General features: G+C 38.9%; 1 protein-coding gene across 1 annotated transcript in view; it reads right to left on the bottom strand.

Moving 5' to 3' along the window:
• The window catches only part of LOC104161475 (histone acetyltransferase p300-like), a gene marked incomplete at its 3' end in the record, with an annotated part of 32,536 nt that extends 17,746 nt beyond the window's left edge, over window positions 1–14,790 (bottom strand). The window contains exons 1-2 of the mRNA XM_009699929.1: window positions 14,697–14,790; window positions 186–353 (exon numbers count right to left, since the gene is read on the bottom strand). Coding sequence (XP_009698231.1) covers window positions 186–353; window positions 14,697–14,790 — 262 coding nt within the window. The remainder of the gene's footprint in view (window positions 1–185; window positions 354–14,696) is intronic.
• Between the last annotated feature and the right edge of the window lie 127 nt (window positions 14,791–14,917).

Here is a 14,917-nt window from a genome sequence, read left to right as displayed (position 1 = left end):
GGCTGAAGGACCCTGGTTTGGTCCGCTTGCACCCATCGCCATATTGGGAGAAGTCAACCCAGCCTGTGCCATCGGGCTTTTCACCATGCTGTTTAACATTCCCATTCCAGGACTATTTTGTTGGGTTTGACTGGCCATGCCCTGGCCAGGGCCGCCAACCCCCATATTGAGATTTGGGGAGCTACCAGCCCGTAAAAGTTCAGAGAGCTGCTTATGTTTAGAGGCAGCATCTTGTGCCAGGCCAAGGCTGGTCTGCAGCTGATTAATGTCACCACCATTGGTGAGTCCCAGTTCTGTGGAGCTGATCAGTTCATCTGGCAAGTCATGTTCCAGATCAAAGAGCGATCCAAAATCTGAAAAACAAAACAAATTTTATATGAGGTCAGAGCAATGCATAGCATCTCAAAGAAAAGTCTTGTTCATTAGTTTTTATTTTCTTTTATTTCAAGTAACTAGCAAAACTTGACTATGTTCCAGCAAAATTCCCATATCAGTCATTACCGAAAACTATCCAATTTGTCATGATAGAAGTAATCTCTCAACTTCACAGAGTCTAAACTACAGAAGACCATTCCACTTCACTCTCCTACAACAGTTTGTGTTGGAAGATCACTGTACCTCAGACTATGATCTCTCAGCTCCAGAAATTTGACAAGGAAGGAAAGAAAAAAAATGTTTTAAAAAATCCCACAGAGTTAGCCAATGGAATTAGACAACGATTATTATAAAGAATTAAAAGGTCGATGGGAAAGCGCTATCTTTAATTTTTAACTTTCACTGAACTCTGTCACTGCAAAATTTCACTGAACTTGACTAGACAGCCAGTATCTTCCCACAATGAACACTGTCAGAAAACAACCCAAGTAACCCTCCTGGTCACAACGCTGTGAAAAAACACTAGGATGAAAAATCAAATTCACATCTCAAGAGCCCAGGCAAAGTAATCCCCAGGTAACCAAGTGGAGAAAGATTACTATTTGGGATATATAGACAGAAGAATATTACACAGCACCCAGAATCAATTTGCTTGAGAAAACAAGAAGTTCTTATGTGTGCAGAAGCAGCACACACCTTAACCTGTATATTTAATCTATGGTAGTTAGAACAAAAATAACCTAGAAAGTTTATGGCTAAAAGCTGAGCCACTGTGTGCCATAGCTACGCACTAGGCTGTAAAGCCTAATACTTCGATTCTGAGAATACCCAGTAAAGGAGGGTTTCTTTCATCTTAACTATTGGAACATTTCAGCACCACTTCTGCCAGAATGGTCATTTCACGGATGCTCTGTAGGAGGTATTGCATTTTCCAAAACTTTAGATCTAGACAATGACCTAAAATACTACTCATTATCTCAGCAACTGCATTTAAAAGGAAACATCAATTACACTGATTTCTAGAGTGGCTGGCAAAATGACTTCGCCCATATATTAATGGGAAAAGACTACAGCCAAACAACGTATAAGTCAGAAAAGCTCATCAGCATTAGAAATCTGTTCAAAACATTTCACACAATACCGTACCCAAACTGCCAAACTCCAGTACTAACTCAGTTTCTACCACTTTGTAACCATTATCACAGATAAGATCACGACTTAAGAATTCTGAAAATATGGTACGAGCTTGGCAAGAATGCAGGTATACCACAACAGAGGAGATTTTATAATTCTATTTATATATTGTTCATTACTGCAACGCACCAGACAGAATGAAAGTTTCCATTAAAGAACTATGTTTTAAGCTATTAAAATCAGCCCATTCTTCATTAACGTAAATCCCATGCTAAAAGTTACACTTTGCAACACATACTAAGGACTGATCTTTCATTTGCATCACTGGTATCCTTCAGCACGACCGATATTTCTGAAGATTCAGAAGTGAAGGAAGAATAAGAAGAATAAAGCTTTGTCCAAGTTCTCCTCCATTTTAAATGATGAATTTAGAGTTTTAGATCAGTAGACTTATCTCAAAGCCTCCCCCCCAAAAAAAACCCAACAAACCCCCACAAAATCCAAACTTACAATGCTCAATGGTTAGCTTAAAAATTAAATATTGGTGAACATGGGAAGAGTTACAGCAAGAGAGACCCTCAAATTAGAGGGCAGATCAAGGAAATGGAAAAAGGAATCAAAAAGTACACGACAGCTTAAAATAGCTTCAACAGGCATCTTAAGGTGCCTCTAAGGATGCTTCCAACAGGCAAATTTTGAAGCACTACAACCAGAAAACACTCTGGCTAGTAACCTGATAAACAGCCCTTGAGTGAGGAAGGAATAAAAAAAAAAATACGACCAGTAACTCACAAGTTACTCTGCTGTGCAGAAGAAAAATTCTCCTTAACAATGAGGAAACAAAAGTGAAAATGAAAGTGTCTGGGAAGACCATGAGCCAGCACAAACCCTGTACCTACAACATAACCACAATGGCAGCACACAGCAACCTCCCATCTGCAAACTGGGAAACAGCAGTTGAGGCAAAGATGCCCACACAGCTCAAAGGCCAGTTTTGTGACTGGTGGTAGCTGGGGAAAGAACTGCTCGTGAACAGATACAGCTTCCAGGACAGTGCGAGTCCCAAAACAAAAATCCCTGCTTCTCCTTTCTCGAGATCAGACTATTGTATATTAAACCCTTCGCAAAACCACCTGGAAAGCGATCAGTAAATGTCTAAATATGAAGAACTAATTCATTTTTCAAACCACTCTTTCTCAGGAAGACCCATTTAATGATTTCAGATATAACACTGCAAAGGAGCAGTACAATTCTTGTTTTGAGACAAAGATTTGCTCAACTTTCTTCACAAGAAAATATTAATCTGCTTCTCTGAAGACCTCTTTCTTTTTGAAATTCCTGCTCCTTATGAGAAGACAATTCCAGCTTTAAGGTTTACTCACTTATATCTGACTGGAGTATCCAGGTAGAAGTTACCTGAGCTCCCTGGCCTGGTCATTCCATGCCACCCATGAACAGGAAGAAAAACATCACAAAATGTCAAACTGGTTTTAATTCTTCTTATTAATGTCTCAAAACACAACAAATCAACAGACATAAAAAAAAAAACCCAAACCTAAATGGTTGTGAGATAATCCCAATCAGATTAGTTCTTTACATCAAAAAATGTAAAGTGTTCTTTCCATATAAGACTAACTTGTTAGGATTTTTAATCCTAGCGAATACACAACAGAAGATTTATCATGAAAGAATACTATCAGCTACAAGCCAAAATCGTAAGTAGAAAATACCAACAATGCAATATTCTGCTGCAGCTTTGCTCTTTTTATAAGTCTTTTCCAAAAACAAAACTTCAAAGTCTTCCTGAGCCAGCAGATAAATAACACCACTAGAAAAAACTTTCAATTGTCCGGTCAACTACGAAAATTACATTTTTAATCAACTGCCAGGAGGCAGTTGTTTTCAGATACAGGACTGAAACACAAAGTCTCAAAAGACCATAAAGATCAATAAGACTTTGTGTACCTCTAGCAACAGTTGCAATCCATTTCACAGTCTTCTACATATAATATGTATCCTAAAGCTCCCCATAGAGAGTTCTGCCTAGGACCAATCCAAAAATTGACAAGGCTGAGCCAGACGCCGTATAGACTACTTGAAAATTAACAGCACATACACTTACACAAGAGCCAAAGGCACAGCTTAAGACAATGGTGATAAATAGCCAGAGAACTGACTGACTTTCCAGTACACCAAGTCCACTGTTAGCCTCGCCATCTGCTTCCTCAAGGATACACATGAAGCTTTCTTACTAACAAAATAAAACTTGTGGGAAGGCGAAGGAGGCAGATTAGTCCTGCAAAGGTTTGTCCACCTGATTCATAATCCCTAGAGATCTTAGGGTATAATCAGACACAGAAAAACTGGGATGTAACAGAACAGACAATATCTGGCCTAAGAGCTCAAAAACATCCAGTAATATGCAGGTTATAAGTAGTAGAGCTAAATCTTGATCTCAATAGAGTGGCACAGAGTGATTCCACATTATGTTATTTATGGTATTATTACTGTATTTCTTCCCATAGGTAACAAGAAGATACAGTAGATTGTGACTGCCACCTGAGATCCAACGGAAAGAGAAGGAAAGTACCTGCACAAAACAACATCTAAGCAGGTAATCATAAAGTCTTAACCTGAGGTACTCTCAACATGCAAAGGCATCTAATAATTCCTTTTAGGGACTGTCACATTACCGAACACTTAAGCAAATCTTTTTTTTGTAGAGTCAAGAAACTGGCCTGACTTGCCCTGGCTACATTAGATCTGTAGTGAGAAAGCGGGTCAGGAAAGACAGCAGATGGAGCAGGTCCATTTCTTTCAACGGCAGTCCAGTTAGACTGGATTAAGTAATATGAACCTAAACTGTGGGCAAGCAACTTCAAAAAATCAGTGTGCTAGCTTGTGTTGCATAATATGGATTAGTTTTGGACCCTACTTCTAAGAAGTCTGCCTTTGACCGTGTCTGATCTGCAAGATGCGAGGCAACTGCTGGCCTGGCTTGGAAACCCACCTGGCACCAAAACGGACTTTAAACTCGTACAGATTCAGAGTGTGTAATCAAAATCCTTAAGTCAGTAAGACATCAGTGCCTTATCAAGTGATCAATTTTCAAATGAGTTAAAGTATTCATTTCAAGCTAGTTTTACTGCAAGAGCACCCAGCAGCACCAGTGATCTAACAGCTCTCAAAACATATAAGGCAAGGTAAAGATTTCTGACAATGCTTACAACATGGGGAAAACATTTCCGTACTAACTAGTCAGCAAAGACATCAACACCTGGGTTCAAGTGGTACATGCTCGTTTCTTTTGTGTGCTTTCTAACCTACAGGTGTGATTTAGTGTCATTTTCTCATTTCTGGATTGAGAGAGCAGACCTCTGTTCACCTTTCAGAATAAAACAGGCATTTCTATCAATATGGAGACTATCTGGTTCCAGCAAATAGGCTGCAGTGAACAAGACTAGTTTTATAAGAACTTGCCCACATACTACAAAACAGCAAGAACGCTTTACTCTCATGACTACTGTACCCTCAGACTCAAGATATTCATTCAAGCTCAGAGAAGAGTTGGTGTATCTGGAGAAAGAGCATCATGTGTGAACAGTGACACCTGAAGAACCCTGTATGCCAGACACGTAAGACAACAACTTACCCCAGTGCTTACCTCACTGCTGATCTTACAGAGCTAAGAGACTTTACAGTTCCTGTACCTGCATCCCGTTTATTATATTATATTCTGAACACAGACATACCAAATTAGAAAGCTGCTGAACAGTCACCTTTTTGCACAAATGTTTCTGGGCTCCAGAAACCTATCAGTGGATCAAATTATATCACAGTCGTTAGGTTCACAATGAAACAAGTGGGCAAGGCTTAACACAGGACACTGAATACAAAGCATGCATGTGACAGGGTTGACAGGAGCCACAGATGACGTTGGATTACACAGAAAATATGATACCTTTGCCGCGCTTTCAGACAAAGAATAACAATAAGCTGCTGAGGTCAGTATCTTCCCTGCATGGCAACAGAAGAGCTATCCAGGAATCGAACGGGGCCTAGATGTAACAGAGAAAGTGTCCAGAGCATACAACCAATATGCCAGAGAAATTAGCCGTTCAAGCTTGCAATCAAGCACCAGCATTACAAACCCTAAAATGTATTGTCTGAAACACCCTTAAAAAAAGCCAGGACTCAAACCAGAAAAATAAAAAAGGCAGAACAAGATAAGGAGACACATTCTCACAAGATGATTCTCGGGTATCCATGAAAACGCAGAAGCAAAGGCAAAGCACAGACTTGAAACAAAGTGCTAATAAAGTCATCAATTCCCAAGGCCTCTGCAATGGCAGAAAATTACGGTAGACATGTTCAGACAATTTTATCGAGGGGAAAAAAAAAACCCCAAAACACACCTAAGAAAGAGACAAAACCCCTCAGATTCCTACCAGGTGGGTGAGAGAGAACTTTGCTATACAGCATTTTGGAGATTAGATTTATTTTTACCATTAAAGCCCGTTAAGGAGAAGGCTTTTCATGTAGATACTCTTATGAAGCCATAATTACCTGATGGTAACATAAAACTTTGCCAAATCATTTTTCCTAACTTAAAATGTAGAGTTAATTTAAATTAATCTACTAATTTGATGCAAAACGAAGGGGCAAAAATTCAAACTCAGCCTAAAATATTACGGTCTAGATTTATCATTGCAACTACTGCTTCCAAAATCCTAGGACATCAACCCCTATATAACCTTAATTATCACTCACCCCCAAAGTGGAAGTATGATGCAGAGGTCTTCGCTATGGCTTATGAGACAGCAACTGAGAATTCTGTATTCTGTAATATGCTGTATTTGTGTACCACAGTCTTCAGCATTAGACTTCACTATTAATTCTGTTCCCTGCAAGAAACTGGGGAAGCAATGCCTCCTTCCTTCCCTGCTAATCCAGAAAAGACCTGAATCTGTTCACTACGTCAAGAAACTTGATAATTTGTGGTAAGACTGTGAAGAATACAAGCACAAAAACACATCTAAAAAGGACATACTCAAAACTCCTGGGCAACAACAAATGCAAAGGCACAAAACATGTTAGCGCGTTATGATAGCACACAACTCCAGGCACAGATTTTTTAAAAACAATCAAACACTTGTTGGTCAAAGTCCAATTCATCCTCTAGAATGCACAATTTCATTGCTAGTTGTAACAACCAGGTATAAACATAAGTATTTTACAAGTGTAAACAACAACAACAAAAAAGCATTCTAAAGAAGCAATAACTTATCCTTCAACATCTATATAAGTCCTAAAATCAGGACCTCGCTCCATTTTTTTTTAAGTTGTCCTAATTTCTAGTCAAACACTGGTGTCAAACACATCAACTCCTGCTTAAGGAAAAAAAGTCTCAATTTTGCAAAGTCTCAATAAACCGCAAGTTTAAGTCACACGTGTCCCAAACTAATATCAACAGAAATGCCAATTTTAGTAGACTCTGGTTGATGTATGTTTTTGGCAACTTCAGAAGAAAAGTGTATTTGTAACAAACTGTTTTCACATTCATTATCATATTAGAAGTTCTTCAAAACCCAGTATTTAGAGATACAGATGATAGCAGGTGTTTACCACTGAAAACCTTAGTGAAAATTCAATGGTTACAATTCTGGAATATGGAATTGCAGCTGTTCGAGGGAATCAGAAGTAGTGTAATCGAATGGAAAAGACTGGGTGCTAGAATCAAGACAGAGCATGTTTAATGTTTGAACATTATTTAAGGGGGAATTTCAGAGGCACTGTTGTCTGTGTACCTGCCTATTCATGCTGTTACCTAACACAATGCAAAGGTACTAGTCTTGCCATCACTGATGACCCAAATAAGATGAAGTTTTGACATTTTAATTCCAAAACGCTGAAATCACACAGTTAATTTCCTTGCAAATATGTTGCTATTTGCATAAATTTCATTGGACTGTCTTTAACTTCAGTGAAAGGTCTCTAAATCAGTATTCTTGTTCCCAAGACTGTCCCGTGTGTGCCACTGAAATTCCTGTGAGACCACCTTAAGTTACCTACTGTTGATCTGCAGTATTGTTAAATAATAAGAGTGGCATTTCAGTCGGGAGTCTGATAAATTGTGGATCACCGTGCACACAAGTCTTGAAAGTCAGAGGTGCCTTGCTGGTCTGCTGTACTGGTGGGCAAAAAAATGGGTACGCACAGATGGGAAGGGAACACCCGTACATGCACAAACGCACCAAAGCAGTTCCATTTTAGAAGTGATTACAAATCAGTTTCAAGAAAAGAGTAAAGTTCACTTTATTGTCAAGTTAACAATGACTTTGAAATGATGCAATCTGCATATACAATTACCAAGAAGTCAAGTCAGTTTTCTGAGTACTACTGACTTCAGTTCAATCAATGTTACTCCTGAGTAAAACCAAAGCAATGTTAAATTTATGTTAAAAAAAATGTATATACAAGTAAACAAAAAACAGAAATCAGCAGATTAGACTTCTTTATCTTGAACCAGTAGCTCTCTAGAACTCCTGAAATTATATTCAGGAATACATAAAAAGCAGTTTAGCTTCAGCAGAATTTGTACTGAGAGCAAGCCCTGCACCAGCATTTTGCCAGAATGTTTTTTATTAGAATTCTAAAAAAGAAAAAAACACCTGAGAATTAGATTTTAGTTCAATAACACAGTAAGAGGGAGTTGTAAGAAAGGTTATCTATCCACTTGATTTGGGGAGTTCTGCAAACCAAGGAACAGTAAATCGTGATTCTGCAAGCAAACGGATAAGGTTCAAAACTCTACTTGCGTCTTACGGAGATGCAACAAAAGGTGCAGTATGGAGGTGTTTCGCACCATCAAATGGAAAAAAGCAAAGTCTCTCTCTGCCCCATCCCACAATCACCAATAATAGAAAGTAATCTGAGCTGTTTTTGAAGGTCCTGTACCTAACTTGCACATTTTTTATGAAAATGCTATATTGGACCACAATTTCACCTCCTTGCTGTTCCTGTAAACACACTTGACATAGTCAACTAAACCACACGTTACTATGATTTGAGTTCATCAGGTTTCAACACTCCTTTTTCTGATATTCTTCAAAAAGCTTTGGAAAAAATGTGTGCTTGAAGAAGAACATAGCACATCACGTTTTTAAGAGAACTTTAAATACACTCATATGTCAATCCATTTTAAGGAAACTTGTTGCTCTTTAGGAAGAGAACGAAGTCATGTTGTCAGATAACGTCACTTACGGCTCAGGGAGAGGATTTCTGTGAATTGCCCTCGTTCAAGTTCTACTCAAAATTCTACAAACTCAACGTAACCACAGAAGTTTTTTGCCAGTGCATACAACCATATGCAGAGACAGATGTATTTTACTTCAGCCTGCTGCTACAGTTTAAGTAAAGACCGAAAAGCCAAATCCTTGGAACCAGGTGCGCATCAGTTATCTGTCAGTGAAATCTACACAGTAAAATGACTCCATTTGTCAAATAATAAATCTAAATGACTTTTGGCCAAGCCCTCTCAGAGGGGGCACTACTTCGGGTGATGAGAAAGGTTAAAGTAGTATCATTACATTGTTGGAGCAAGCACTGGAAGGCTGCTCCTGCTAAAGCAGCTAAGCAAGACCCGGAGGTGACACACTGGAGATAATCAGACAGCCTACAGAGAAGATGCAAGCAACACACACTGAATCATACAAAATTAGAATCTAATAATAAAGTCATTTCCTCCAAGTTGTAAAGGTACAAGAAACCAGAATTCCTACAGTAGAAGTTCAGCATTTATCCCCAGTACCTTATGAAGCCCACATCCCCTAAAAACGTACACTATTCCCTAAAGTCTGCTAGACCCTTCCCAGATAAACTTTGGTTTTCTGCAAATACACAACTGACCCATAACCTGAACGAGGGACCCTTTAGACTAAATCCAAACCCTGCTCCAGGACCATGAGGGACAAGATGCAAAAATTTGTTTCTTTCTTTTAATCTACGATCTAAATTCTCAGGTTCAGCAACAAAGGTCTTCCCTGCAACACCAAACTTGTGAAGCTATATTTTTAAATTGCAACTGTAAACTGGTTTTCCAGTCTCAAAGGGTTTTTTATTTGCAAGTGCTCAACATTCAGCTTTACATCACAATATGTCACGGTCCTTGTGTTGTAGTGGGTATTTCTTTTCAGAAAAAAATTAGGTACTTTTCTTAACACTGCTCAGAAAAGGTACCTACCTATGTCAGAGACACACACACAACCCACTTGGTGAAAGGGGCAAAAAAAGCAGAGACGTGGCAGTTCAGCAATCTACAAGGTCCAAAAGTCTGCAAGATTTTCTTAAAACAGTTAAGTACCATATGAATGATCAGTTTACTTTTTAAAGAAAATCTTGCAGACCTAAATTCTCTTAATTTAAATTTATTCCTAATGCAATTACTTTGAGAACCTACTTAGCTACAAGGCAAAGATGCCCATTTTTGCCACACAAGCATCCACCACTACAATACTCGATTTACACTGAATGCCATCCATCAAGCCATATTTTAAGGCATCTCTCATAACAACTAATACTCGGGGGAAAAAAAAACAGCAAAACCCAGTGGTTCTCAACAAGGAGGGATAAAAATATTTAACTGATGGCTGTAAGTTAAATGTAGCTAATGACTTGGTCTTAAACATTAGCCAGAAAGAAGTTTTGTGAAAAATATTTAATTTTAAAAGTAGGATATACAAACACTAGGAAAAAACCCCATAGCTGTCTGAAAACAGAATTGAAAACCATGCATATGCCTCTGGAAAAAGTAGCGAGACAAGATTAATATGATTCATTTCAAGCAAAGAAACAGCCTGATACATTTGGAACAAATGAAAGATGAATATCAGTCAAAATTGCAGTAGTCCAGGCGAGAAGTTTCGTTACAAGTCTTAGACCTTTGATGTAAGGGAGAGTAAAGTTTTAAAGGTCAGAAGCAGTTCCTGAAAAAAAGGAACATACAAACTTTACAAAAGATAGGTACTGAAAGGGAAATTGAAGATGTGCTATTACTCAGAAAAACACAACTTTTGGATATAGTAAACTGAAGGATGTAAAGGCACATACCACAAATACGTACACTGATCTCTGATATAACATGTGCCAACTACTTGTAGAAAACTGACTTCCAACGTTACAGCAAGATAGAAACATTAAGCACTGAAAATCCTATTTTCAGATCTAGCAGCCCAAAGACATGATCCCATACAACGACGCTGCAGCCGAGAGTATACTCCATTTTTACTCCTTGACGAAACATAGCAGTTCTGAACCCAGAGCCCAAAAAGCTTTCCTAGTTCAGAGAAAAGAGGTTATTTCTAAGGGGGGGGTGTGTTTCTGCAAAACATGAGTAAACTTGCCCTTCCTGACCATGCCACACGGAAATCTGTACGTGGAAATTTCAGCGCACCTGCATGACTGTAGGAAAAATTGAGGGGTTCATAAATAAAAATGCTAAATAAAAAAAATTAATTCATCACTGTTTTAAGGTATCTAGTTAAAAATGTATCTTATGAAAGACTTCCACTCAATTTACTCAAGCAGATAACTCTTCAGGATGCACTCAAATTATTCTGGTGGGGGGGGCTGGGGAAGAGACTGGTGTTCACCAGTTTCCTAATACAATGTTTAAGACTAGGTGCAACATACGAAAACAGTGTTTCTACCGGTAAGAAAAGGTAAGTAAAATGAGCTACACTGGCAAAGTACTTATGTCACTGTAACCATGCTAGTACAGAAGAGCCCTGCTAGCATCAAGTGTCACAAACTCACATCCCATCTAAGGATACAGTACCAACAAAAGGTGACTCGGCTGTAGAGCTGCAACGGCCCTCAGAAAACTTAATGTCTGGACAGGATGAATGTATAATTACCATTCTTCTTTGCAACAAATTTAACATTTAAATAGAAAAAAAAGTTGTAGAAAAAACTCTGGTAGTTTAAGGGAATCCACACAGTCCTGCTCCTGAAACTACTCTAGAACCACGCAACATCTGCCGGAAAAAACGCAAGACCACTCAAAAATTCTAACATACTACAGGACACCAACAATACCAAGACTTTCTAAATTACTTCAAAATATTTATTACAAAAGCTGCTACAAACATTTCAGTTTCCCTGTAAGTCTGTGTTATTCTTACCTCCTAAAGAAGGAATTGGCATTAAGAAGGCAACTCAAAACTACAGGAATACAGCCCTGCTCTACGGCAAAGCAAATTCTGAGCAGGGAACACAGGAACCATTTAAGACTTTTAAGACAGAAGGAGATGCAGCACTGCAACAACAGTGGGAAACGCAGCTATATTTGGCTGCTGCCAATAAATCAAGCGTATTAGGACAATCTTTGCCGACTTCTTTTTAGAAGAAAACCACCGACATTTGAGTTTAGTACATTCCAAGCCCAGAATATCAGCATCACCCAAGTCTACAGTGAAAACACGAGTGAACTAGAGACTCAACTTAGTCTTCAATACAAATACACTTAACCCCTGCCAAGATTGGGACTAAGTTCACTAGAGTCAGTAATCGGTTTTAGGTATCTAACAAGCTAAAACAATACTTCAGATTAGGAAATTAGTAAAAAAGTTAACAGCAAGAGAAACACATTGAAAGATCCACTATGCACATGTGTCAGAAAAAGTTTCAGGAACTGTGCAAGTTTCTTACCTTTCTCCTTCCCTCGAATGATGCTGTTAATCTAACCGTTTTAAAAAGAGTGCTTGAGTAAGTACATAAGCATCATGTTATTTATTTTCTATAATTACCTAAAGAGTGGGGACAACACAACAGATTCTATAAGTGGAGTTTACTTAAATGAAAGCTGCTTGCACTATTTCAAAGCAAATTTAAGGAGCAGATAGGTTAAAAAAATGTAAACTTCAAAGCAGTTTCCCACAACAGCAAAACTGAGACAAAAAAATTGCGGTCTCTCAAGCAGCAAATGAAAAAATATAAGCCTCAAAACACACTTATTGGCCAAGAGATTTGATTTTATTTAGAGAAATGGATATGGTATCACATCGCCAAGAGATTTGATTTTATTTAGAGAAATAGATATGGTATCACGTTAAAAAACACAGAAAGTGGAACTGTCCCAAATCCACATAGTAAGTTGTCAACAAAAAAATCCAGCAGAGTAAGAATCCTTTAATAGTTTTTATGTAGCATATATAAAGTGTTTGCACCACTATAAACCTCTGCATAGCTATCAAGTGATGACAATCTCAATCACTGAAAAAAATTATCCCATTTGCGCACTACTGAAACTGTCCAACAATCCCTAGTGTTTCACCATAACTGTAAAAAATTCAGCTATTGAGCTGCCCAGTAAGTTAACAATAAAAATAGACCGAGTATTCTGTGAAAATCTGCACCTGTTAAACTGAAATACATCCACAAATTATCCAAACCTTATTTGATCATGAATGTCTTATTTTGAGATGAACGCACCTATCCAAATTATGTCTTTAACTTTCCTATTTTTCGAGTATCAGGACTCCTCTCACAAAATACATCTTTATTTCAACTCTCTAAACAGAGCAAGATAACCACCCTCAAGAAAAATTAAAAATGGTTACTACTGAATTAAGTACTGGTTTCCAAGTCTAGCACAAAACCCCCCAACAACTAGCTCTAGCTAAAGAGCAGCTTCTCCAACGCTCTTGTCTCTTCCTAGAGACCTGTTGATATTAGGAATAGTCATCTCCAGTGACAACATCATACTGCCTGTATCTAATATGCTCTAAAAGTTACCCACAAACTTTTCAAAACTAATACATCATTCACCAAGAACAGAGAAGGCAAAAATCGAAATTCTGAAGATGATTCCAAGTGGAATCACATCCACTGCTCAACCAAAACTCAGCTACTAAAACCTTCTCAAACGAGGAGCTTTCTTCTAAAAAACAAACAAACCACACTTCCTTTTTCTTGCCAGCTGTTAACTGCATTGAACAAGACCACCGGCGGCTTCAGAAATGCCACCACTCACCAGATTCTGGCAGAAGGAGGCCTCCTCAATATCCCATAGCCTAAGAAGATCTAAAGTGAGTTCAAAGAAACTCCTGTGGTACAGGTAACCCAAGTACTCTCACAGCAAAATGACACCAAATACTCATCTGCTTCACAGAAGCATTAAAAAGCTAAATAGCCCTTTGTTACTCCCTCCCCCCCCCGCCCCAGTACAACCAGTTCATATTTGCTAGGGCTTGGGATGCCTAAAATTTCCAACCTCCAGCTTGCCTTCGCAGCATCACCAAAGACCTTTGCAGGACTGCAGAGAAGCTCCTTTATCTTCACAGCCCTCAAGTCTATAGGGGAATTTCAGACATTTTGGTCTCGCAGCAAAGAAATGGGAGATGCAAGATGAACTACACTCCATATTGATTCTTAACGCAAATAATGTGAGATAACATTCCATTTCTAAGAAGAGTCTCGATAAACCTTATGCCCCAAGTCTGGCACCTGGATTTTGGTTTTAGCTGGGTTTTTTCTTCCCCTAAAGTCGATGGTCTATTTGAAATAGTAAAGCAGTTTTTAGAGATTCTTCTGCAAGGAAGAGTAAGGACTGCAAAAACAAAATCAGATAGGCAGACTGCATGTAAGAAGCAAAAAAAGAAAAACAGCAGAGGAATAAATCTCGTTTCTAAACGAGCTGTAAAAAAAAACAACACTTGCCTGTCCAAAATAAAATAAGAAACGACATATTTGTGTGTAGGAACGTACACACGGAATTCAACAATAAAGTATACAAAACATCATCTTTAACACTATTTCGTATTGCTGCAACTGGCATTAGAGGTATACGCTTAGCAAGGAGCTCAGTAATAACTACTATTGTGAAAGACACGAAAACGACAAACTGTTAAGTCTTATCTGCAGTTGATCAAAAGCACAATAAACTGAACAGCTTTGCTTTCAATCACTTCCAAAAAACCAGAAGGGCAGAAACATCCCAACACCCTCCCTATGCCATTAACGCCAATAGGTTCAAACGGAGCGAAAACGGGAGGAACAGACAGAAAAGGCGAAGGCAGGCACGAGTTAACAGCAGCAAAAGGGAGGAGGAGATTTAGGCAGAAGAGGGGAGAAAAGGGCAGTAATTGCGGCACCGAGAGGTGGGGAGAGCCCGGGCCCCCGAGACTGACCTGTGCCGTCGCTGGCGGAGACGGAGAGCGCCGGTGAGGAGAGTTTAGGCCGCTTGGCTGAAGGCGGGCCCGGCTCCACCACATTCTCGGCCATTTTTAATTCTTTTTTAGACAATCCCGCAGAGCAGAGAGACGGTGGGGGGTGAACCCCAAAACCTTCACCTTCTTCTCGGGCCTCGAGTCAGCTGAAGAACAACAATAACGCCGAGAGGGAGCGAGGA

The sequence above is a fragment of the Cariama cristata genome, unplaced genomic scaffold, assembly GCF_000690535.1.
Source record: "Cariama cristata isolate BGI_N322 unplaced genomic scaffold, ASM69053v1 scaffold9995, whole genome shotgun sequence".
NCBI classification, from domain to species: domain Eukaryota; kingdom Metazoa; phylum Chordata; class Aves; order Cariamiformes; family Cariamidae; genus Cariama; species Cariama cristata.
This window is presented reverse-complemented; position numbering and strand designations above follow the sequence as displayed.